Source organism: Bos grunniens, chromosome 13 (genome assembly GCF_055505025.1).
Source record: "Bos grunniens cultivar Pamir isolate PY7600 chromosome 13, Bosgru_T2T1.0, whole genome shotgun sequence".
In the NCBI taxonomy this organism is placed as follows: Eukaryota; Metazoa; Chordata; class Mammalia; order Artiodactyla; family Bovidae; genus Bos; species Bos grunniens.
The window spans coordinates 7199320-7225805 of NC_141177.1; the positions used below are offsets into that span (position 1 = coordinate 7199320).

General features: G+C 50.6%; 1 protein-coding gene across 16 annotated transcripts in view; it reads left to right on the forward strand.

Annotated features, from left to right (window-relative positions):
- The window catches only part of SULF2 (sulfatase 2), a 126167-nt gene that overhangs the window by 16829 nt on the left and 82852 nt on the right, over positions 1–26486 (forward strand). For 15 of the 16 annotated variants that reach the window (XM_086331497.1, XM_086331504.1, XM_086331510.1 and 12 more), the window contains exon 2: positions 11754–12023. In XM_086331497.1, the coding sequence (XP_086187623.1) occupies positions 11849–12023 (175 nt within the window). In that variant the 5' untranslated portion in view covers positions 11754–11848. Of the gene's footprint in view, positions 1–3320; positions 3879–11753; positions 12024–26486 lie in introns of those variants that run through there. The other variant, XM_086331498.1, reaches the window with a different exon arrangement.

Here is a 26486-nt window from a genome sequence, read left to right on the forward strand (position 1 = left end):
TGGGGGCGATTTTGCCCCCTACCAGGGGACATTAGGCAATATCTGGAGACATTTTTTACGTCACCATTGGGGGTGGGTGCCTCTTGCGTCTAATAGGTGGCGGCCAGGGACGCTGCTCAACGCCCTGCAATGTGCAGCCGCTGCAGAGGATGACGCAGCCCCAAAGGCAGCAGTGCCCAAGTCGAAAGACCCCGGTTTAGGGCAGGTGGCGCTCATTCCCCGCGGAGGGAGAACACTGCCTCTGTAACTGCGTTTACTGAAATAAGAAAGGGGGCGAACAGAAAACTATCCTGCACAAACGTGAGTGCAAGTGACAAGCAGAGCTTCCGAGACCCTGACGTGTGGGGTGCTGGGGTCAAGGTCAATCAGGTCGCCCTTTCGGGAGCTGAGCGGACCATTAGCTCCACACCAGAAGCCCCTGCCCATCTTCTCAGAACGTTCCTGGCAGCTGCCTATCAAACCCTAGCGGTCAATTCTGGGAGAAGCAACGTGCCCTTGGGCCGAGTTCTGAAAGGTGAGAAGCTGTTTGCAGCTCTCCTGCCCAGCCAGGCTGTCTTAACATCCCTCCCAAACCCAGCCCAGCAGCCCCTAGCTGAAGTCTCCCACCAGGACAAGCCAGCAGCCCACCCATGTGACCAGGGCTGACAGCTTTGTGGCCTGGGCAGCCTCCCAGTGGACGGTGACCCTGAGCAGAGGGTCACGGCTCATGTCAGCAGGAGGAAAGGACCCGGGGAAGTGAAGACCAGTTCCCCAAAATCAGATCACCCACTTCTGTTTGGGTTCCTGTGTTGAGGAGGTGGCTTCCTTTCTACTTACAAAGAAGGGACTTTTTAAAAAGCAGGGATAAGTCAATGTTTTCAATGCAGATCTAACTGGGGCACCTCTGTTCTCTGAAGTGGCACAGGAGGAGAGGCAGTTACCATGCGTTCATGCCTGGGGCAGCTCGCTTTCTGCCTCTTCTGCTCCTTTCAGAATCAGCTGAGCACAGGCCCCATTGATCTAACCCCTTTGGGTCGTTCACAAAAGAGGAGAGGGGTTGGGGGAACCTTCCGGTCACCCCAGGACTTCCTGGGGCTCGGGGATCTTTGATATGGGCGTGGGCACAAACTCCAAAGCTTGGCAGGTGCAGACAGATGGAATCTGACTCAGACGCCGTTTCACTTCCTAGAAGGGTGACGTGTGCAGGGGGGAGGCTGCCACCCCCTGCCGTGCCCGGGCCTCCGTGACTTGGCAGGGCCTCCTGTGTTTCCTCGGGCCCACAAGGTAACCCCCACGGGTGCACCTCCAGTGTGGGCTTCTCATTCCTCTGTCTGGAGGTGGGCCATGCCCCATGTCCCCTACATGAATCTGGCCAGGCTCACGTATCACCGGTGACCAGTAGAATGGTGGGAGTAATGCTGAGGACAGCAGAAAAGTGAGGTTCGGTCAGAAGAGATGAGGTCAGGACTTACCTCGTGGACCAGTGGTTAAGACTTCAAGCTCCCAAGGCAGGGGACCTAGGTTCGATCCGTGGTTGGGGTACTAGATCCCACATGCTGCAATTAAGACCCAGTACAGCCAAATAAATTTTAAAGAGAAGTCCCACCCACTGGGCTGGTGGGATGCTCACTTTTGGTGCCCTAAGCTGCAGAAGAAATCAGTCACCAGCCTGGGGCTGCCATGCTGTGAGGAAGCCCAGGCCACACAGAGAAGCCCCTCCCACCCCTGGCCCGAGGCTCCAGCCCACAGCCACCAAGCTGAGGATTCAGGTCCCCAGCTTTTGAGTCTTTCCAGCTGTGGCCTCAGGCACAATAAAGCAGAGACCAGCCCTTTCTGCTGTGTCCCGCTAGAATTCCTGAACCCAAGTCCCTGAGCATTAAAAAAAAAAAAAAGATTTCCACTGCGATGCTTGGAGGTAAATTGTTGCACAGAAGTAGTCACTGGATCACTTAGCGTGTGCCGGTCTCCCCTCTGTTCAGTCAGCCATTCACTCATCCATCCAACAATATTTAGAACCTCCCTTCTCACCCTTTTGCTGCTCCTACCCCAGTCCAGACATGGTCCATGGCCATTGTCTCACTGGCCTTGGTGTGTCCACCCTCGCTCCTATTATCTGCTCTCCACACACAGCCAGAAGGATGCTGGTAAAACCTACATCCAAGCACAGCAGTCCTGGGCTAGACTGTTCCAGGTCCCCCCTCACTCAGCTCCACCCCAACCATACTTGCCCCCATCATGTTCCTCAACACCCCAGCCACATTCCTACCTCAGGACCCTTGCATTTGTCTCTGCGCCTGGAACACTGTTCTCCCGAATATCCACAAGGCACTTTCCTTCACCTCTTGGAGGACTCTGCCCAAGTGTCCTCTCAGGCCTTGCCACCCTCCTATTTAACGATGCAAGCTCCCCACACCAGCACTTCCCACTCCCTGCCCTTAGGACTCATCACCTCGTGTGCTTGTCTTTTATTTTGGTGTCTGATCCACGTCAGAGTATTCATTTCTGGCTCCTCAGCACACAGAACAGGGCCTGATGCATAGTTGTTCAGTCACTCAGTCGTGTCCGACTCTTTGAGACCCCATGGACAGCAACACTCTAGGCCTCCCTGTCCATCACCAACTACTGGAGTTTGCCCAAGTTCATGGTCATTGATTTGGTGATGCCATCCAACCATCTCATCCTCTGTTGCCCCTTCTCGCACCTTCAATCTTTCCCAGCATCAGGGTCTTTTCCAATGAGTCGGCTCTTTGCATCAGATGCCCAAAATATTGGAGCTTCAGCATCAGTCCTTCCAGTGAACCCATCAGTCCAGACCCAGGACTGATCTCTTTTAGGATGGACTGGTTGGATCTCCTTGCAGTCCAAGGGACTCTCAAGAGTCTTCTCCAGCACCACAATTTGAAAGCAACAGTTGTTCGGCTCTCAGCCTAATTTACAGTGCAGAGTAGGTTCTCAGTAAATATTTGTTAACCTGAAGAACTAGCGCCCAGGGGGCTGAGCCAGGGGCTGAAGCTATGGAGTGAGAAAGAGACATCCCCTACCCGTGCAGAGCTTCTGGTGGGGAAAACAACTCCCTGCAAGATACAAACTCGAGCAGAAGAGTGCATTGAGGAATCAGACACGGTGAGGGGAGCTCTGAAGAGAACAGACCTTGGATGAGGCCAGGAGTCAGAGAGGGAGGCCTCTGCAGGGAGGGAGGGGAGGAGGACCTCCCTGTCCGCTTCAGGCTCCACCGGTCCTGAGTCCCAGGCCGCGCCCGGGGAACAGTCTGTTTTTCTTGGCAGGCGAGGAAACTGGGGCGGATCAGAACCAGAATTCAGGACTCCCACGCTCACATTTCTTCCCCTTTTCTGCACCACCTTCCTCTCATCAGCAAAGAAGAAGGAAGGTCTGCCTGTGATAAGGCAGAGCGGGGCCCAGGCCAGGGGCTAGCGGCTGTGTCGTCGGGCGTCTGTACATGGAGGCAGATGGTGTTGGGAAGCCGCCTGAGTCAACTCTCTGCCCCCAGCCTGCTCTACCCATTGGGCTCATTCGGTTGCAAGTGACCAAGAAAGCAATTCTGAGTGACCTAAGAGAACAAGAGAATTTGATTCATGTCCTTAGAGAGTCGAAGTGTGAGAAAGTGACCCTAAAAGAAAGAAGAGACCTCAAAGCCGTTGCAGGACATAGCAGAATCCCTGGGTGCCTGAAACAAAGACCCCGGAGGTGGATCTTCCTCCTTTGGGCTTGGCCAGATCCACGGTCTCAAATGTTGGCAAAACCCAAGAATGTTCTGTTTCGAAGCTGTGTTTTCTTCTGCGTGGTGCCTTCATCCCACTCTGCATGAGGCGAGACGGCATCACTTCCCTCATCCTTGTGGTGGACCGACGTGGACCAAGGTAGCCAGCTGGAAATAAGAGGTACCTCTTCATAGTCATACCGAAGCACCTGGATTACTCTGTTGGGCTGGTCACTGAGGCAGGGCCTTCAGAAGGCTCGGATGGGCTCAGGTCTGATAAGGGCTCTGCTCAGATATTTGAGTGTGAATTATATGGTGGTATGCAAAACACTTTGATGCTCAGCTTCTCAAGACTTCAAGTATATCATTTTTAAACTTTCTCTGAGCTTGCTCTATAATCCATGACCCCATTCTAAGAGTACCTGTAGTTGATCATTATTTCCGATCATGTTTTCTGACACTTTTCACCATTCGCTGGACTCTTTCGACTCCAGCTTCTGATATGTTGACTCCTTAGAATGTCAGCTCCATGAGGGCAGATACTTTTTTTCCCACTGTTTTATATGCAGTGCCAAGAACTATGCCTGGGACAGAGCAGGTGTTCGAGAATCTCTTGGCACCTGAATAGTTGTGCAGGCAACTGGGTTCTTGGGCTGTTCTCTTTATGCCCTAATTTCCTTTCCAGATCCTGAATTCTTGTCTTGAAACCTGATCTTTCCCTCCATCCTCTAAGGACCCTTCTATTTCCTGTCCTGTGGGTTTGGTTCTCTGCCTCCTGCTGAAATTCCAAGGACAGTTACAGAGAGCCACCTGACCCTTGGACTTGGCTCAGGGAGACAGAGAGTCTGTGGACTGTAGATTGCAGGAGCTCCTGTCCTTTCTTTGACAGCCCTGGAGAGGAGAGAAGGATGGCCAAGCTTCCTCTCCCCAGAAAAGGTAGATACCGGGGGAGTGCAGGGTCTACCAGATGTGTGTGTGTCAGCCTCTGTCTAGACGGTTTCTAGGCTTGCAAGGCTTGGGACCACACATCTCACCCCTCCCACACTGCCTGCTACTTGCTGAAGCTATTTCCCCTGCCTGAGGCACTCTGTCCTCTGTGCCTTCTTCACAGTCCATCCAAATCCTGTGGATTTTTCAGAACTTTGTCCCTCTTAGGCTTCTCAAACGTTTCTTTGTAAGGACTCCGTGCAGCCATCCCTGCCTGCCCGCAGATCAGCAGTTCCCTCTTTCTCTTCCTGTTTCTACAACACACTTAACCTCAGCTTCTAGTATCATATGTCAGTTTCCAAGTAAACGGAGGAGTCAAGAGAGGACTCTAGGGTCAGGATATCTGGGTGTAAATCTCGGGCACGCTATCTGCTTGCTTTATCAGCACAGGTGCCCTGCAGGAAATAGATGGTGCCTCCCACAGAGATGTAAAATGAATAATACAGATCTCTGGGGCTAGGGGACAGTGGGGGGCATTCGCTGGAACCTGGCAAGGGCCACCCACAGGAGCCATGGCCTTCAGTAGAGTAATGAGGGATATGCTCCGTTCATAGCAACTGGACAGGGAAGATACCTGGAAATTACCCAGGCCTTTCTCTCCTCCCATCCTCCCTTCCCTGGGCAGCATTTCCTTTAGCACAGAGCTCGTTGACGTGCTCCAGCTGAGTGAACCTCCTGGGGCACAGGGAAGAGAGGACAGGAGACGGGGAGGGGGTCAGTCAAGGGATAATATTCAGCATCCAAGCAGCACGACCTTGGGAAAGTTCTCGAACCTCTCCATGCCCTCAGCTTCCTCACCCACAATTGGAGCATCCTAACGTTGTTGATGGATAAGGCAATGGCACCCCACTCCAGTACTCTGGCCTGAAAATCCCATGGACGGAGGAGCCTGGTAGGCTGCAGTCCATGGGGTCGTGAAGAGTCAGACATGACTGAGTAGCTTCACCTTCACTTTTCACTTTCACGCATTGGAGAAGGAAATGGCAACTCACTCCAGTGTTCTGGCCTGGAGAATCCCAGGGACGGGGGAGCCTGGTGGGCTGCCGTCTATGGGGTCGCACAGAGTCAAACATGACTGAAGTGACTTAGCAGCAGCATTGTTGAAAGGTGTCCTGAGTTAACACAGGAAAAGTGTTTAGTATTGGCCGAGTTCTGCAATAAGCAGAATTAAATAATTAAAATTTAATTGTAATTCTTCCTCATTTTTCCTCATTATTCTTTTAGGGATTTACTGTGTTGATCTGGGCATTTCCTGTTGCAAATGACAGCCCCAATTCAGATCAGCTTAAGCAACAAAGGGCACTTGTTTGAACCTGGAACTGGCTCCAAGGTGCTACTTGGTTTAGCCCGCCAACACCAGCATCCTCTGTCAGGCTCCAGTTGGTAGCTGAGCTGGGCTTACCCCTTTCCAGCTCTCGGTATCCACCCTGCTGTTTCCTACTTCTCTCTCATTGGCCAGGCTTGGATCACGTGTGTGTCTCTGGGCCAATCATTGGAACTAAAGAGATGGAATGTGCTGACTGGCTCCACTTGGGTCACATGTTCTAGCCTATGTTCAAACTGCACATAAGCAGAAAAAGGGAGTGATCAGTGCCCCCACCTGAGTTTCCCTGGTGGCTCAGATGGTAAAGAATCTGACTGCAGTGCAGGAGGCCTGAGTTCAATCCCTGGGTTGGGATGATTCCTTGGAGAAGGGAATGGCTATCTACTCCAGTCTTTTTGCCTGGAGAATTCCATGGACAGAGGAGCCTGGCAGGCTATAGTTCATGGGGTCATAGAGTCAGACACGACTGAGTGACTAATGGTACAGATGTGAACAAAGCTGACCAGAATCCATACCATCAAAGAACTGACATTCTTGTGGGGGAGACTGACAAAAAAATAAGTAAAATATGTAGCTGTCAGAGGTGGTAGGCGCTCCTAGGGAGGGAAGAGCTTTCTGTTTTAACCTGCAGAGGTGAAATTTGAGCAAAGACCTGAAGGAGGTGAGGAAAGGGCCATGAAGAGATCTGAATGAAGGCTCTGGGCAGCGAGGACAGCACATTCAAAGGCCCTGGGGTGGGGACATGCCTGGCTTAGGCAATGAAGAGATCTGAATGAAGGCTCTGGGCAGCGAGGACAGCACGTTCAAAGGCCCTGGGGTGGGGACATGCCTGGCTTAGGCAATGAAGAGGTCTGAATAAAGGCTCTGGGCAGCGAGGACAGCACGTTCAAAGGCCCTGGGGTGGGGACATGCCTGGCTTAGGCAAGGAGCAGCACAGATGCCAAGTGACCAGAGCCAAGTGGGCAAGGGTGGGGGGGGCGAGGTGATGAGGTCCGAAGGGGATGGACAGAAGGCACAGGGTCTTCTAGGCCTTTTGAAGGGCTTGGGAGTTTTATTTGGCATGAGATGGGAGCCCTGGAGGGCTCTGCTGTGGAAGAAGGCAAATTTTGTCTTTAACAGGATCCTTCTGCCTGCTTGATAGAAGGAGCTGAGTGTGGAAGCAGGGAAACAAATGAGGCTGTCATAACCCAGACAGGGTTACCCTACCACGTAACCCTAAATACTTATTTGTAGAGTGAGTGAAGGGAGACATACGCGGTCTGGCTCTCTGGACCACGTAGGCGGGACCCAGGTCTGAGCCAGGGGCTCTGGGGATCTCCACATCCCAGTCTCCTTTCTTCTCACCTCCTGTCCCATCAACTCCTGCTTGCACTTCTGCCTGCTTCTTCCTCTCCCGCTGCCTCTCCCTGGGCTGCCCGACTGCTCCCAAACTCCCCTCAGCCATTCTTGTTGAGTTTGGGGATCCTCAGAGGAAAATAGCCATGTGGGTCTTCCCAGACAGGCCCGCATGAGGGCCCAAAGCTATGATACTGAGACCTGCTCCTCTCTGCAAATCAGATAAATCCAGAAGCAGGAGTGCTGTCTCTGAACACTCAGGGCATTCGGCTTTTCCAGTGATGTCTTCTTGGGCCGATTTGGCTTTGCCGAGGTCTGTGAGGAAGACACAGGACAAAGAGCAGGAAGGGAACCCAGCTGGTGGGAATAAGCAGAAGGGTCCGAGGGATGGACAAAGTGTCACTCAGCTAGGGTTGCGCAGATTCACCAGATATGCTCTCACTTCAGCTTCTCTGAATCTTTACTAAGAAGGAGAAAAATGGAGGCAGAATCCCTTGCGTCATTTTAATTGATTTCTCCAGCATCCAGAGAGAGGCTGGCCCCAGGCCAGGGGAAGTGGGAGCTGGGGGAATTCATCAAAAATCGACCTACTGATGACTTGAGCTGATGAAGTAATTAGCTCCTGTTATTCTCTGATCTCTGGTCGTGGAGTTTTGACTCCCATCCAGAGGATCAGCATCCTGGCTGGAAGGTTAGAGCTGCCCGGGAGCAGAGAGGAACAGCCTAAGGGTCCCAGGAAGAGTCCAGCCAACCGTATCCCCCAGCTCCACCCCCCGTCTGGTCCAGGCCCCCTGTTCCTCCATATCACAGGCCCAGAGCCAAAAAGACCCTCCAAGGGCACCTGGCCTCCTGCTGCTTCAGAGGCAAGTGAGGAAACTGAGGTTGGGAGACCTGTAGAAAGTTACCCAGAAATCTACTTCCAGGAGGTTCTTGTTGAGCTGCTGACTCCAGCCAGACTGGGTTTGAACCCCATCTCTGCCCCCTTGTTTGGCCATACGATCATGGGAGAGTGTTTTCATCATAATTCTCTGTGCCTCAGCTTGTTCATCCATAAAATGGGTATAATACTGATGGGCATATATGCTTATTAAACAAGTTGATATGCGTAAAATGAGAGTTGCTGTTTGTAGGGCTTCCCTTAGAAATTCTCTCCCTATTATCATTCATTGTCCATCTGAAGGAACATAAATGTGCATTTTTTAAATTTAACTGTAGTTGATTTATAATATTGTGTTAGTTTCAGGTGTACAGCTTCAGATTCTTTTCCACTATAGGTTGTAACAAGATCCTGAATATAGTTCCCTGTTCTATAGAGTAAACCCTTGTTGTTTATTTCATGTATAGCGGTGTGTATCTGTTAATTCCACACCCCTAATGTGTCCCTAACCCCTCCCATTTCCCCTTGGGTAACCATAAGTTTGTTTTCTATGTCTGTGAGTCTGCTTCTGTTTTGTAAACAAGGTCATTTGTATCAGTTTTCTACATTCCACGTTAAGTGATACCAAATGATCATCATCTTTCTCTGACTTGCTTCACTCAGTGTGACAGTCTTTAGGTTCATCCTTGCTGCTGCAAGTGGCATTACTTCCTCCTCTTTTGTGACTGAGTAGTATTGCATGGTATAATATATCCCACATCTTTTTTATCCATTCATCTGTCGATGGACATTTAGGCGGTTCCCATGTCTTGGCTATTGTGAACAGTGATGCTATGAACATAGAATGCGTGTATCTTTTTAAATTATAGTTTTGTCCAAGTGTGTGTCCTGGAGCAGGATTGCTGGATCATATGGTAACTCTTTTTTAAGGTTTTAAGGAACTTCCATACTGTTTCCACAGTGGTGCAACATTACATCCCCACCAACAGTGCAGGAGGGTTCCCTTTTTTCCATGCCCTCTCCAGCATTTAATTTTTGTAGATTTTTGATGATGGCTGTTCTGAAAAGCATGCAGTGATACCTCATTGTAGTTTTGATTTGCATTTCTCTGATAATTAGCGACTCGACGCACCCTTTGATGTGCCTCTTGGCCATCGGTATGTCTTCTTTGGAGAAATGTCTATATAGGTCTTGTGCCCATTTTGTGATTGGGTTGCTTGCTTTCGCTGTTGTTCAGTCATCAAGTCGTGTCTGACTCTTTGCGATCCCATGGACTGCAGCGCGCCAGGCTTCCCTGCTTGCTTTGTGAATGTCCATTTTGGAGGGCCAACTGGTATACCAGTCAAGAGCACATTTCAAGTGCAAAGCACAAAGCAGTCTTCTTTGTTTCCCAGAAAGGGGTGGGACATGGACTGATAACATGATTCGAGGACCCCCTCCCATGATCCGGGGTAATTCAAGGACCACTAGAATCTTCCGCGTGTCTCCTTTGAACCCTCTCAAGCCTCCCATTACCTCCAGCAGAAAGTCTCCCGATGGTGCTAATGTGCTTTGTCGCCTTTCAACACCTGCTAATTTCCCGCAGAGACAGTGCAGATGTGGGAGCCGCCAGCCCAGGGCTCAGCTTAGAGCATTAAATGTGAACCAGAAGCTGTTAGATGGGGCAGCCCGATTTCTGCTCTCTTTGACTTTGTGTGGTTAGTTCTACAGGGAAGGGATGCGGCTGTTTTATTTATCCTTGGGTAGAAAGTTTTCTTTTTCTAAATACTGTGCTTATGCCTTTTTTTTTTTAAAGGATTCTTTTGATGTGGACCATTTTTAAAGTCTTTACTGAATTTGTTACAAATATTGCTTCTGTTTTATGTTTTGGTTTTTTGGCCGGGATGCATGTGGGATCTTAGCTCGCAGACCAGCTATTGAACCTGCAGCCCCCACATTGGAAGGCAGAGTCTTGTCTGAGTGACAGAAAAAAGCCATGCGTCTGAGAACAATTGGGAGGATGGGGGAGAAGTGGGCAGGGCTGGACGCCCCCACCACCACCCCATAAGGCTTGTTGGGAGTTTGCATATTGTACCTTGAGCCCTGAGAAGCCAGGGGAGGGTCTGAATGGGTGAGTGACAGGGCTGGGACTAAGGTTAGCTGATCATCTTACACCTGCCCACCTAGAGTGAGAGCCCCTTCAGACCTGGAGCCTGAGAACCTCCCTGGTCTCGCCTTACCCAGGCCTTGTGAGTTGCATGTTTGGATCTGAATTTTAGGAAGACCCTGCTGGCTGCCTCTGAGAGGATGGAGGTGGGAACAGCAGGTTGGGGAGGAAGTGGGATTCCTCATAGGCAGCTGGTGCCATCCCCGGGTGGGGTCACACAGACCACACACCCCCTGCTGAGGACCCTGGCGTCCTCGATGAGTTCCCTGAGCTCTGGCTTGGGGCGAGGCAGGGTTCCCAGTGACAGCAGGGGCAGAAGGAGTCCTTCAAGGTCGTGGGGACGGTGACTCAGGCCGACAAGCTTGGTTTCCTCCCAACACGTCTGCTTGTTCGCTCTTTCCCTCGTTTTAAATAGATGAGACCAAAAGGTCTATATCTGGACAGGAGTTGAAGGCTCATTTCCTCAAGAAGTAAAAAAAAAAAAAAAAAAAATGACTGCAGAGAGCAAAGAGCAGAGCGAGACCTGAGACCTGCCTGAGACCAGGTTAGCCACCCCGCCTTCCTTCTCCCACCCTTTACTGGTGACCCCATCTGTCCTGAGTCAAGGGGCTGACCAGGGTCACAGGGGACTTGACGCTTCTCTTCCCTCCGCTGTTGAGCTCTCAGCTTTCTCTGCTGTCATTTTGTTTTGCAACTTAAAACCAATATGGACATCTTACCCCATCACAGGACCTACTGACAGGGGACCTTTGTGAACACCCCCCACCTTGGGTTGAGTTCTTCAACAGTCATATATCCCCGTTTTATTCATGGGGAAACTGAGGTTCCTTACTGGCTTGTTGATGGGGAGACCCAGCTGGTGAGTGATGGAGCTAAGACTGAAATACAGAGTCGCCTAGCCCACAGATCAGCCTGGCTGGTCCAGACCTGTCTCCCCGAATCACACGTACCTGAGAGCTGGGGGTGCATCCGCTCATCTCTGCATCCTCTGCGGCACTTGGCACTGGCAGAGAAGAGATGACCAGAAATTTCTGCTCTCCCAGGCTTTTTCCTTTCCTTTCACTGTGGAGTGATTTCTCTTGTGTTGGTCGGAGGGTTGGGAGGCAGGCCGACTACCTGACTTGGGACCTGGGCTCACACAGACATATCCAGAGGATGGCTGAGTCCAGGGGAGGGATGCTGTCTGCAGAAGTGGTGTCCGGAGGCTTTCCTGCCAGCCAGGAAAGCCTGAGCCAGTTGCAAATAACTTTTCTTGCAACTTTAACCGAATTGGGTGTTTGCTCCGCTGTAGCTATCACTGATCAAAGAAGTTCTCGCCGCCCCTGCCAGAAGCCATCGAAGATACCATCATGCAACCTGTGGCCTAACTCGCTTCCTCTTCCTCTAGGTCTGTGAGTAGAGAGGGAAGAGAAACAAATCCGCGGAGCACAGCTCCAGACTCCTGCATCCCTCCAGAAGCAAGGGAGTCCGCGGAAACGTAACATGGCCCCCGCCGGCATCCTGCTTTGCTTGCTCTCTGCAGCAGTCTTCTCTCTACTGGACGGAAGTGCGGCCTTCCTGTCCCACCACCGCCTGAAAGGCAGGTTTCAGAGGGATCGCAGAAACATTCGTCCCAACATCATCCTGGTACTGACGGACGACCAGGACGTGGAGCTCGGTAAGCGCCCAGCTGCTGGCAGGCGGCATCCCCCAGGCTCGCCGTGCCGGGTCTCGGGCCCCTGATGCAGATGCTCAGGTTGACCCTGCAGAGTTCACATCTAATGGACTGAACCGAGTCCCAGGGGTGGCCCTGCACACGGGGATGCATAGCTGGGTTCTCAAGGTTAGGGGCCTCCAACGTTTTCCTAATAAGAACCATTTCTAGATTCCTCCAAAGTCCTAAGGAAAAGAGATGTTAAGACCAGTTGATGACTTGTTGTCCAATTTCTACTGAGAACCTACCACATTCCAGGCCACATTCTAGGACCTGGAACTTCAGTAATGAGTGAGGCAGGCATCGTCTCTTGTCTCATGGAATGCAGGAGACAGATAATCAAGGTCATTGCTAGTTCATACGGAAGATAATTTCAAGAATGGAGAAACATTCTGGGGTAACTGTCGAGGATTCTGGCTTGCGGTGAATTCTACTTTGGATTAGTAATCAGGGGGTGCCTCTCAGAGGAGGTGATACTTGAGCTGATGCTGAACAAAAAGGGGGAGCCAGCCTGGGCAGCGTGTGTGTGTGCACACACCCCTGCAAATGTGCACCCCTGTTCCGCCCATCTTAACAGGTGGCACCAGTCTTAACCCAAGGAAGGGCGGGCTCAGCCTTCCTTGGTGGCATCTCGGGAAAGGGAGGGTGGCCATTATTGCTAGTGACCTGACTCAGTTTACAGGGATGGTGGCTTAGGAGGGTGGGGATGGTCGCCTCTCATCCTGAACTGTTTCCCCTCTGGTCCTATGGGCTCCAGGTAGAGCAGGTGAGGAGGAGGGCCCTTGCGGAGATGGCGCTCGTTTACAGCAGGACGCCCTCCCTGATCCCTCACACAGCCCCCCGCTCCCCCGGTCGTGTCCTTGCTTCACTGTGTAAACCCTCCTGGCCACCTCCCTCTCCCTCCTAAGCGAGTCCCTGGGCTCCTCCACCCAGCTGGACACCTTCATCTTCATGAGGCACCTCTCACCACATTTTCACTCACATGAGAAGTCTCCATCCATGAGGCCACCAGGAGTGAGGCCCCCAGAGTCAACCAGCTGGACCTTCTGCTCCTGGGGTCAAATTCCACTTACATGTCCCGCTTGCCTTTGGGGGTGTCTCTCAGCGTCAGCCCCGTTTCTCCTTTACTTGTGTCTTCTCCCCCTTCGAATTCACTGATTTTACCATTTCCATTTCTCCACATTAAACCCCACACAGCGCTACCCTTGAGATCTATCAAGTGAGGCACAAATGCAAATCACATAAGTAATTCTAAATTTCCTAGTGGCTACACTTTTTTTTTTTTTTGGAAAAAAAGTAAAAAGCTGGGGAAATTAATTTTTTAAAGACCCAATATATCTAATTTATTGTCATCTTAACATGTAATCAATATAAAAACATCATTAATGGAATCAGATCAGATCAGTCGCTCAGTCGTGTCCAACTCTTTGTGACCCCATGAATCGCAGCACGCCAGGCCTCCTTGTCCATCACCAACTCCCAGAGTTCACCGAGACTCACGTCCATTGAGTCAGTGATGCCATCCAGCCATCTCATCCTCTGTCATCCCCTTCTCCTCTTGCCCCCAATCCCTCCCAGCATCAGAGTCTTTTCCAATGAGTCAACTCTTTGCATGAGGTGGCCAAAGTACTGGAGTTTCAGCTTTAGCATCATTCCTTCCAAAGAAATCCCAGGGCTGATCTCCTTCAGAATGGACTGGTTGGATCTCCTTGCAGTCCAAGGGACTCTCAAGAGTCTTCTGGCATAGTTTATATTTTTTTATTGCTTTTGAAATCTGGCATGTACACCTAGAGGACAGCTCAGGACCAGCCCCCTTTCCAGTGCTCAGTAGCCACGTGTGTCTGCCGTACGACACAGCATACAAGCCCCTGTGCGTTTTCCTTGTCCTATAAATTGGATTTCCCCCTCTTACTAACAGTGATGATGATAGACATGGTAGTCAATACTACCTTGTACTGTGAAAATCTGGGGCAAAGCCTTCCAAGCACAGGGTACAGCATGTGCAAAGGCCCTGAGGCAGGACCAAGGAGACAGATGTGGCCAGAGCCTGGGGAAGGGTCATAACATGACCCTGGAGAGAAGGAAGGGGGCCAGATTGTGAAGGCTCCCAGGGGTTGTGCTGAGGAGCGCCACAGTTGACCAGGCGAGGGGCGGGCTTTTAGCTTCTGTCCACTGTCAAAGGGAAACTCAATATTGTCGGGGGCAACAAACTTAAAGGTTGACCAGAAAAGCCTTTGCAGTCAAACATAAGATTGTGGTGATGATCCCAATGCAAATCTACACCCTTTTTGAAATCAGTCTTTTAAGCACCAAGAAAAGGTGATTTATATGCATCCAAGCCACTCCTTTTTAATGATTTGTATTAATGATCACAAGTATAGATCTTTCTCAGCGAGTTGATTGGTGCAAAAACAATTTGCAGCCAGAAGCAATCATAGCCTAAGGCTTTTATTGACAGTTTGACGCATAGGATACCTGTTTCTCAAACCAATCAATCCTAAAGGAAATTAACCCTGAATATTCATTGGAAGGACTGATGCTGAAGCTCCACTACTTTGGCCACCTGATGCAAAGAGCTGATTCACTGGAAAAGACCCTGATGTTGGGAAAGATGGAAGGCAAAAGGAGAAGGGGGCAGCAGAGGATGAGATGGTTAGATAGCATCACTGACCCAATAGACATGAATCTGAGCAAACTCAGGGAGATAGTGGAGGACAGAGGAGCCTGGCATGCTGTAGTCCACTTGGTCTCAAAGAGTTGGAGACGACTTAGTGACTGAACAGCTCCCCAGCAGCATTTAGCATGAGCCAAATTTGATAACCGTGGGGAGCCTATAGAATGTGGCCATGGGGCCGTGAGTTTTGTTTCTGGCAGAATTCTGCAAAGAGCACTCACAGGCAGCACCTGACCTCAGCGCACCTTGGTCATGCCTCGTGGGGTCCCTCAAGCTGTCTTCATCAGAGTTATGCTTGAGAATTCAAGACTCCCCGGACGCTTATTCATGCATTCAATAGATATTGATTAAGTGCACTGTGCTGGGAGGAGAGGGGCTGGGGGAGGATCCCTCCAGCTGGAGAGAACAGGAAAGGCAAAGACAGAAATGAGCTCGGTGGGTCAGGACAGAAAGAAGGCCTGTGAGCTGGAATGGTGAGAGCTGGGGTGTAAGTGGCGAGAGATGAGGCCAGGTTGTGTGGGACCTTGTCGTCATGGTGATGATTTTGAGGTTTATTTGTAGTGGAATAGACACAAGGGAGGGCTGTGACCTGACTTAGGTTCCAGTAGGATCCCTCTGGCTGTTAGTTGAAATTAGGTGCTGGTAGAAGGATAGGACCATACCGGAGCAGGTGAGGATGGGAGCTGGGACCAGGGCAGGAACAGTGAATCCGGAAGACGTGCATGGGTGGATGGGAGGGGGGCTGAGGATAAAAGGGGATCCTAGATTTTTGACCTGAACCAAGGCTAATGATTGAACATCCACTCTTAGGAGCACTGAATTTTTGCTGCAGCTGCGTGATCTAAGTCTAATGTCAGAATCCGATTGTAGGTTTGCACCTGTGACTCTCAAACAAAGCACATGCAGATATAAGGAAAGGCACTTTGGGCGTGATGAGGATGTGGAGAGAGGAAAGCGCAGAAAACCAGGGCGAACTTAAAATGCCTAGATCGCTCCTGTTCCTTTGAATGCAGAGACTGAAGCCTAGAGAAACTAAGTCACTAGTCCAAGGCCACACAGCTAGGATGTGGCCAAATAAGATTTGAACCCAGGGCCTATGGTCTTAACCACAACTCTACTTAACCCATCTTTGGGATGGCTATTGAGTGGTTTCTAGATTGGGGGTGTGTTTGTCAGTAGCTTTCACTGTTACCAATACTGTTGTCAAAGGAAAATGTTTTTTTAATATTCACTTATTTATTTGCTGTGTCAGGTCTTAGGCGTGGCATGCGGGACTTTTGTGGTTCCCCACGGGCTTCTCTCTAGTTGGGGTGTGTGGGCTCTAGAGCACACAGGCTCGTAGTTGCGGCACACAGGCTTCGTTGCCCCCCCAGCATGTGGGATCTTAGTTTGCTGACCAGGGATTGAACCCATGTCCCCTGCACAGGATTCTTAACCACTGGACCGCCAGCGACGTCCTCAAGAACATTTTTATACATGTATCTTTGCATCGGCGAGCGAGGATTTCTGAAAGATAAATTCCAGGAAGTGGATGCAGTGGGTTTGGAGCCCTCGTGCTCAGTGACATCTGTCAGTTTCCTCCCTTAGCACCCACTTGCCCAGATCGGTCTTCCCTTCCGTGAAGGAGCCAGTCCCTCCAGCAGCGTTTGGAGGAAGCTGTGCTGCTTTCAGGGGGTGAGGGATGATGGCAAGGTGGTGGTGGGGGGAGGGTGTGCTTTTTATAAACCACCAGACAGACCCAGATCAATAATGCATGCTCCCCAAAAGGCCAGCACATTATCTCACAGTCAGCAACAACTGGCACGCGGAGGGTGGTCCTAAAAAATTTATCATCTGCTATTTTCTGCTCATCCAGGCGGCAGTTCTGACAGTTCTCGGGGCTGGAGCCTTCTCGACTAAGATAATTCCAGGCTTTCTTCCAGTCCCGGGGCGGAGAAGAGCCGTCCATCCTAATTAGGGTCTGGATGAGAGATCTGGTATGGGACACAGCACAGAAGAGGGGCTCTTCCTGCCTCTGAACTGATTGCAAGGGGGGTGCTGGATCTTGATTTTTTTCTTTCCTTTTTCCCTACATGCATTTGACGTGCCTCCCTGAGTGGTCACTAGGAAGTGTCCATTGCCAGGGGGCCAGGTTCTAGGACATATTGGTCAGAAAGTGGTCTCCACTATCCATATATTTTGGGGGACAGTCCCTGTGTTTGGATGACTCTTGGAGATCGGTACAGTCTTGGCTGCCATCTTCACCAGGAGAGTAGAACAGGGAGACACATACGGAAGCCAAGGTCTCATTTGCATGGTGTCCTTCAAATAGGCTTTGAAACCGGTGGAATCCGCCTGGGTTTCTGGTTTAATTCAATCCAGATAAACCCTTGGTGAGCCTCCAGGGCCGGGACAGGCTCTGAGACACCAAGATGAGCTGGACACGGTCCTTGCCTGGAGCAAGAGAATATTTGCAATATCCCAGAGCCGTCTGTTCTATTACTTGAACTGGACTTACTCTTTGAAGCTTAAGTATTATTTGAAAAGGAAGCTTTAATTATGACTGTACATGAAAAACTAGTATTCACTGCCTGCAGGAAAAGGTCACTGCAAAACCAAGTCTAATAAGAACAGCAGTGTTTTTATATTTCGGCAAGATGCTGCCTCCCATGGGGCTGAGGCCAGGATGGCTTTGTTATAAAAGGTGATGGGCAGTTTTGAGAGAGGAGTTCAAGAGGAAGTAGCCCCTCCCTGAGACTTTCTCCTTGACCTAATCAGCAGGATGGTGACTGGAAAAGAGAAAAATTTTCTGGAGTCTGATCACAGGTTTTGAATGTTGGGGCCTTGCTTATATGGACAGCACCTGGCAGTAACTCTTGGGTCTGAGGGTTATGGAAACAGTCGGGCTGCAAATATCAGGCATTGATGCTTCGCTGCCCATTTTCTTGGGGATCCACACCAGGTAGGAGCAAGTGCCTTCAGAGACCTCGTCAGTTTGCTGGTTTCGGGTGTGGCACTCATGACTACAGGAACTGCAGATCAGATGTTCACCGTTCAGAAAAAGCCTTTGTCTCTCAGAATATCTTTCAATGAAAATACTCCAATAGAGACGTAAAGATAAGAACTCTCTAATGAAACAGCCGGGTTCAGACTCTCATTCTGCTGCTGACTGTGTGGCCTTGAGGAAGTTACTTGACTTCTCTGTGCTTCTGTTTACTCATCTGGAGGAAGATGATCTATGAATCTAACCTTCTTGGTGAGGACTTAATATCCTGGAGCCCCAGGGATGGGGCCAGCCCTCACATGAGCCACGAAGACTGGGAGAGGAAGGTAGGGGTGATGCCCTAAAAAACAATGTCAAGAGCTGGCGCCAGAAGCGGGCGGAATGGCTGGAGTGCTGTCAAATCCAGAAGATGCCCACAGCTCCCTCGTAGGGCTCTCTCTCAAGCCAGGTACCCAAAGGGCGGACCAGACTCATCCATTCATGAGATGTGTATTGAGCGCCTGGAGTGTGCCAAGCAAATCCAGCAGCCAACGAAATAGGCAGAACCTCTTCTCTCAGGGAGCTTACATTCTAGGCTAAGAGTTCATTTAAAAGATATGTAAAATATGTATTGGATTGGAAAAAAGAAAAGTCATTTGGGTTTTTAAGAACACCATATGGAAAAACCCAAATGAACTTTTTGGCCAACCCAATTATATATGAGATAGTAAAAAGGGGAGGGGAAGTCAGCAAGGAGGGGAAGTTAGCAAGTAGGGGAGGGGAAAGGGAAAGTTGTGGTTTTTATGTTGAGCAGCATCACTGAGAAGGGGGTATCTGGATAAAGAAGGTTAGGGAATATGAGTCAAGGGGATTCCCCCAGGAAGAGCGTTCCAGGCAGAGAGCAGTGGGTGCAAAGGCCCTGAGGCAGAAGCAGTCCAGGCAGGCTCACAGAGCAGCTGATGGCCACAGTGCGAGACCAGCATGAGCAAAAGAGCCAGGGAGAGGTGAGGTCTGAGAGGCTACGGATGGTGGTGGGAGAGCGGCTTAGGCAGGGTCTTTGCACCGGGGGGAGGGCTGTGACTTTCTAAGTGACAGGGACACTAGGGAAGGACATTGACATCATGTGACTTCTGTGTTAATTTTAACCTTTTGGCTACTTTATGGAGAATAGACTGAAGGGGTGCAGTCAGAGCAGTGAGGGGCCTGCTGCAATAGTCCAGGCAGGAGATGGACCCCATCAGAAGTCTACTGCAGTGGTCCAAGCACGAGATCCTGGCGGCTCAGACCAGAGTAGGCAAAGTGGCCAGATGCCACCTAGAGTTGGAGGATGGCGCTGACAAGATGTGCTAGCGATCTGATGTGGAGTGGGAGAGGAGTCCAGCATAACTCCAAGGTTTTGGCCTGAACCTCTGGTGGGGGTTGGGTGGGGGGGAGTGGATTGTCTATTTACAGAGATGGGGAAAGCTATCTAGAGCTCAGTTCTAGAGTCCAAGGCTGTCAACCTTTAGAGTCAGAAGTTCAAGTGGGGAGGCCCCGGCCTGGATGGGCCAGGAATGGGGGGTGGGGGTGGGAATTACATGCAGATCATGTGCTGGTTCGTGCTTTCCTGGGTCGGAGACCCTCTCCAGATGCTCAGACGGGCTGGTGATCCTGCAAATGGCAAGCCTGCAGCCTGGAGGGCTGTCTTGTGGGAGAGCTTGACTTGAGAAAGCTGCTCTGGAGGGCCTCTGGCCAGGCGCACTTGTTTGCCTCTTTCCATCTGTGAACACAAGGAAACCACACCCTTGCTGCAGACTGATATTCAGAAATCAATTCTAAATTGCAGGCTTGGGTGCTCTGCAGGAGCCAAATGGCTGGAAGCCTAGGATAGTGTGCCCAGATTCCGGACGCCAGATCGGTGGTAACTTCCAACTCAGCCTCTCCGAGATACCAGCTCCTGACATTCCTGCCGCCGCTCACTGGTGTTAGAAAAACATGTGGATGCAGGTCATTGAGGAGGAAGAGAGACTTAGTTGGACCCACCCTGCTGTTCAACTTGCCAAGCACATTCCTGCAAGATCTTTTTTAAATTCAGCACCATTTAGGAGATCACTTAAATTTTGGAAGCTAAGTGTATCAGGATTAGGTTTGGCTGCGTGTGAAAGAAAATATAAAATAACAGTGGCTTAAACAAGACAGAATTTTGCTTCTTAATCACATAAAAATGTCTGGAAGTTGGCCGTTCAGGGCCAGCGTGCTGCCTTCAAGATTATAAGGGACCCAAGCTCCTTCTCTACTTTTGTACCCTACTATTCTTATGGTGTGGCTTCCATCTTTAAGGTCACCTTCATGACTCAGAACGGCTGCTGGATCTCCAGCCATCACAGCCATATTCCAGAGAGCAAGGAGGAAGAGGCAGAAAGGAAGAGAATGGACCTTTAAGTCAAGTCAGCTCCCTTTACTCCTCCCAGACATCACCTACAACACAGAACTTATTTAATTAGTCACATGATCTCAGCAAGAAATACAGGACACATTCAAACCTAGATTTTTCAAGGAGGGATTAACTTTTTGCTAAGGTGTGAGCAAGTGTGGAGAAATCACTAATGATAGGGTAGCACTCGAGGCTAGTTAGTAACAGTTGGGTCGTCTCTACTCCAAGAACAAGGGGGTGAGGGCAGCAAAAGGTTCCTGGAAACCTCGAGTCATAGGGCCACTCAGTGGGAGTTCTCACCCTCTGTTGACACCAAGGGAGTGAGATGGAGGAATCCAGACCCTAATCTTAGCGCTTCCTTTTGCTGATCTCCTGCCAGGGTCCCCCATCATCCAAACTCAGCCAAAGCCAGAATATGAAGCCACTAGTCAGTACAGCCCATCCAGGTCAGATCCCTGGGCTGGAGAACTAAGCAGAAGGTGGATCCAGAAGGTTAAAGGGAGAACTGCTTCCGCTGCAAGAGAGTCTAGGAAATGCAGTTTCCTAGCGGGGTGTGTTGAAGATTAAAATCAGGGTCTGTTAATAAGAAAGAAGGGGAAACAGATGTTGGCGGGCAACCTGGGGTCTCAGCCATACCAGAGATCAGGAGCGGGGGTCCCAGGAAGGGGCAGCAACTCCAGCAGTGGGTGTGGTTAAGTGATGGGCACCCTGAGAAGGAGATGTTCACTGGAGGCCTGGGGGAGAAACATCCCAGACCGGGAGGAACTGCTGAGCACTTGGAGGAGGGCAGCTGGACCTGGGGAGGGAGAGGAGAGAAGGATAGGGGTGAGGGCAGAGAAGAGACGAGGAAGGTCTGGATTTTATTCTCAGGCCAATGGAAAGTAACTGAAATGTTCTGAGCAGGTCAAGCACACATGATTCATGCTTTCAGTGGCTCTGGCTGCCGGTGGAGAAGAAGTGGGGGACAGGAACAGAATCTGATAGACCAGTTGTCCCGGTGGGAGGTGATTGGGGGTGCTGCTGAAGGGAAGGGGGTAAATGAGCAGGTTTTGTTTTGAAGGTCAGCACGCCTTGGTGATGGAGCACAAGTGGGAGGGGAGGGAAGGAGAATCAAGGATGACTGAGGTTTTTGGCTGAGCTCTTGGGCAGATGGTGGTGCGTTTACCGAGATGGGAGACTGGGGGAGGAGGGATGGGTTTTCAGACTTGAAACAGACGTCAGCTGCTTTGCCAACATCACCCACCAGGACGGTGGCTGGGTGACTGACTCTCTAGCCCACCCTGAAAAATGTGGAGAACACCTTGGAGAGGCTGCCTCATTGAGGCAATGGCCTCTGGCAGGGGTAGCAAGTTGGAAAATTATTGGCAAGAGGGACGTTTCTGGGTGGAGCTCCTCTGAGCAGAAATTGCCAGTCATTGCTGAGCACCATTGTTATACCCATGACCCGCCCTGCCCCAGGGCACCTCCCCTCCATTGAGAAAGCCTGAGTTGGAATTTTTTCCCAGAAGCTTCTGCTGGCTCTGGTTTGCAGGAAAAAAAAAAATACTGCATGATATTTCTCATTTTTTCAGTCTAGTGTTCATTAACGAAATTCCAATACTGCCTCTTCAACATCTGCTTTAACTGATTTTGGGGTTAAGAACCAGTGTTAAGCCTTGGATTTTTATCACTGAAATCAAGAATAATATTTAATTTTATTTAGCAATCTCCAAGGGTCAGGAATTGATCCTCCTCTGCCACCACCATGAGGAAACCTCGTCTGAGAAACGGGTCCCAGGAATCCAGTGGATTTTTCTGGATTGAGTTGCAGGCACAGCACTTGTTGCCAACTGACAGCAGTGAGAACGCTCCAACAGAAGGAGGGGGTCGAATGTAACTGCTAAGGAGGCAGTGGAGTCCCTGGGCCGGAGGTGGCCTCTGATTGCTGCTGTCTGTTTCCCAGGCCTTCCCCTCACCCCGCTGCTGGGGACAGAGCGCTTCTGGGGCCATCGCTCTTATGGGGCCCAGCCTGATGTGGCCGTTCAGCAGGTGTTGCCACGAGCTGGCAGCTCACAATCTGAGCCAGTGACAGTGTGGTCATCCAGGGACACTCAAGGGCCAGCTGAGGGCCAGTCGAGGGCTGTCGCTTAAATTCCAGCCTGGCAGGTGGCCACCAGCGGCTGGAGGCTGCTACAGGACGCACGTGCTTCCCCACCTGTGGCCTGAGCTCAAGCCCCCCTGCCTGTCCAGGGCAAGGCTCTGTTCCAGCTTTTACCCAAACCTACCACCCCTCTCTGCTCCCTTAAAGCCTGTTTTCTGTGGGTCTCCAGGCCACGGTGTTGCTTTGCGAGTTTACTTAGCTGATCAGTTCAGCTGGAATAGAACCAGCTAAGGGATGCAAGGGCTTCCCTTGAGGGTCAGATGGTAAAGAATCCACCTGTGATGCGGGAGACCCAAGTTCGATCCCTGGGTCAGGAAGATCCCCTGGAGAGGGGCAAACCCAGTGCAGCAGGGCCAGGCCAGTACTGCAGGTGAGGGGAGTGGGCCTGATGGGGGCCATGCAGACTGGAGGGGGGCCCTTCTAAAACCAGCCTTGGCTATTCAGATCCACCTACCTGTGTGCCCATCAAGGCCAGATCTGTGTATTTTCATGCTAAGCCTAAAATCCGGATTGATGTGAAATCTCCCGGATAAAACTTAAAAGTTAGCAATTAATTCAGATTTTTAACCACTTCCGAGCAGACCTAAATCCAACACATGCAGTCAAGAGCCTGTCCTGCTGCTGCTGCTGCTAAGTCGCTTCAGTCGTGTCCGACTCTGTGCGACCCCATGGACGGCAGCCCACCAGGCTCCGCCGTCCCTGGGATTCTCCAGGCAAGAACACTGGAGTGGGTTGCCATTTCCTTCTCCAATGCAGGAAAGTGAAAAGTGAAAGTGAAGTCGCTTAGTCATGTCCTCTCAGCGACCCCATGGACTGCAGCCCACCAGAGGCGCTCGATTTGTGAACGCTGTGCTACACTATATATAGTTGGGAGCATCTGTAATTTACATTTTTAAAAGCTAACATATTTTGAATCTTTTCTGTATGCCAAGCATTGAACTAAAGGCTTTGCATATATTTATCTCAATTAAAATTCTACAATAGTCTAGGTAGGAAATAGCAATGGTTAAACATTGATTTAAGTCAGGACCCTAGGTTGGCTAACCATGTCCCACCTCCCACAACCTTCCCAAGGAGAGTCTGACATCACATACTGTGTTTACCTCTCAAGAAAACAAAGATCAGAAAGCATATGTCTTAGTTATCCATCAAAACCGATGCCTCCTCTGTTATGCCACCCAAGTTGGGGGCTCCGGAATTTTGTCTTAGGGAGGGGGCATGTAGGGTATGTCTCCTCTCAACTGACATAGATTTCTAGGACAGAAAGTAGACGTGAACCACTAAGTCCCAGGAACGGCCAAAATTGGGTCATGTTTTGAATCTTGAGAGCCCCCAGCACCTGCTGAGTCCCCAGAGATGGTGGTTGCCCTGACCCAGACCTCTAGAAGTGCACATTAAATCAGCGTTTCCCCACATGCCTTTCTGTGTATGACACAGGTCATGCACAAAATCATCTTATGTGACAGGTTGACAAACATTGATTTTTACCACTTACAAACCTCTTTTGATATGCTTCCAAAAAAAAAAATCTAAGCACATCAAATCCAGAATTTTACATTGTCACTTGGGTTGAAAACAAAATTTTTAAAACCACATTAAAGAAAAATAACAAATCAAATAAATAATAGCCCAGGTGGTAGACTGAGAGCCCCCCAAGCCCCCTGAAAATAAAAAAAAAACAGAAAGGGAGTGGGCAGATGAGGGTGTGGGGGATACACCATGCTTCTGGCAGGTGCGTGGTTTGGGCACCAAAATTTAAGTCATCAGGGTGGGGAGGGGGCCTCCGCAGTCTACCGGAGTCACCGAGAAAGGTGTCAGACTGACCTCACCCTGGCAAGGGAGGAAGGTGTGATCACGGAAAGAAACCGGCTGTGTTTTTGTCTGCGTGTCCCCAGGCGTGTGTTAGATGACAGGAGTTTTGGTTGGCTGGCCTTTTTATTTCAGTGTGGCCTGGTCTTCCAGCCCCTTCCCTCCCCCTCAGAGCTGTCCATCTGCATGAGGGCTGTGCCGGGCAAGGAGATTAGATCATATGCTTTCCCGTTCCAGATGTGGATTTATCGGGCCCCGTCACTGTGACCATTCTCATCAAGCAGGTTACTGTCCCCGAGGGGAGGTTTAACATGTCGCACTGCTTACGCCCAGATGCGGCTGTCATTTAGGGCATCGTTAGATTGTGCTCTAATAGCAGATTGACACGGCTTCCCTGCAGCCGGATTATTTGGGCCGGCGCGGGCGCCCCAAGCAGACATATGCAGGGAACTGTTGGAAAGAGCAGACCATCACTCCTATGACTTGAGGGGCGCGTGGCAACCCTGGTTTGGAGCCCCTTACAAATAAGAAACAGCTCCACAGGCTGTTTGCCTTTTGCCAACGCAGCATCCAGGGCTGCTGACTGCAGGTGAATTACTCACCGGGTGGCAGACCCCTGCTCTCCAGGGGGGTCTGAGAGGTCGGTGGGCGGCCAGCTTTGTCCTTTCTGCAGTCTCTAGAGCCCGAGCAAGGCCAAGTCCTCGTTACCGGGCACTTCCTTCTGTGCCTCTCGGTCTGGGAAGAGCAGGCAAAGGTTTGATTCTGCCTGGACTGCCCTAGACTCATGCCTTCGAGAAACATTTATTGAACACCTACTATGTGCTGGGCACTGTTCTAGACCTCAGGGCCGTGGGGCGTAGTCAGTGGTCCCAGCTCTCATGACACTGACATCAGGGCTGCAGAGAGGGTGACCAGCAAGATGAAGATGTAAATGTGCCAGAGTGTTGAGTTGATCCAAAAGTTCATTCAGGTTTGCCAGCCGATGCTGTGGGAAAACCCGAGCAAATTTTTTGACCAACCTGAGATATAGTATGTTAGATCAACACACGCGGAGTTGAAAACGTAAAACGTAAAAAGAGGATGTGAGATATTGGCGACAAAGGAGAAAATTGTGGATGTGGTCAGCAGGGCAGACCTCACGAAAAAAGAGAACTATTTCTTTTAATTGAAGTGTAGTTGCTGTACAATATTATAAGTTACAGGCATAGTGTATAGTGAGTCACAATTTTTAAAGGTCATGCTCCATTTATACTCATTATAAAATATTGGCTATATTCCCAGTGCTGTGCAATATATCCTTGCAGTTTATCTTATACCTAATAGTCTGTACCTCTTAATCCCTACCTGTACATCACCCCTCCCCCCAAGAAAAGAACTTTTGAGTGAAAATAAGGAGGGGTGAGAACCCAGGCCCTGGGATTGCTGGGGAAAGGCATCCCCAGCAGGAAGAACAGCCTGGGCAAAGGCTCTGGGGCAGGAGCAAGTTGGCAAGCGTAAGGAGAGGCAAGGACCACAGAGGGCAGGGAAAAATGGGGAGCATGGCCCACAGGGGCTGCGCTCGACCTCAGACTTTGTTCTCTGGGTGAGTGGGAGCCATGGATGATGCTGGGAAGAGCCACTGCAGCTACTCCTCTGGAAATAAACGGCGAGAGTCCAGGTAGGAAGCAGTGGACCTAATTCAGAGGAAAGAGGATGACCGCCTGCTCAGGGAGGAGACGACAAGACTCTTGAGTGTGGGTGTCCTTTAAGAAAGAGCAGCAGGCTCTGCGGATGGGCTGGGTGTGGAAACAGAAAGATGGGACCAGAGAGAAGCCACGATTATTGCCTGAGTAACTGAAGGATGGGAGAGTTGGTCCATAAAGAAAGCTGAGTGCCGAAGAATTGATGCTTTTGAGCTGTGAAGAAGGTGTTGGAGAAGACTCTTGAGAGTCCCTTGGACTGCAAGGAGATCCAGCCAGTCCATCCTAAGGGAAATCAGTCCTGAATAGTCATTGGAAGGACTGTTGCTGGAGCTCCAATGCTTTGGCCACCTGATGTAAAAAGCGGACTCATTGGAAAAGGCCCCAGTACTGGGAAAGACTGAAGACAGGAGGAGAAGGGGCAACAGAGGATGAGATGGTTGGATGGCATCACTGACTCAGTGGACGTGAGTTTGAGCAAACTCTGGAAGATAACGGAGGACAGAGGAGCCTGGTGTGCAGGAGTCCATGGGGTCGCAAAGAGCCAGACATGACTTAGCAGTGGAACAACAGACGAGGGGAGAGGAGAGGACCTCAGGGGACACCCAAGGTGTCTCTTGGCAATACCGTCACTGGGCAGACAATTGTGGGTTGTGCCACACGCCAGCCATTCCCTCACCCTTCCACAATTTTCACTGTGTCCGTGGGCCAGTGTATTGCTGTTTTTTGAAACAGCTGTAATTATTTTTT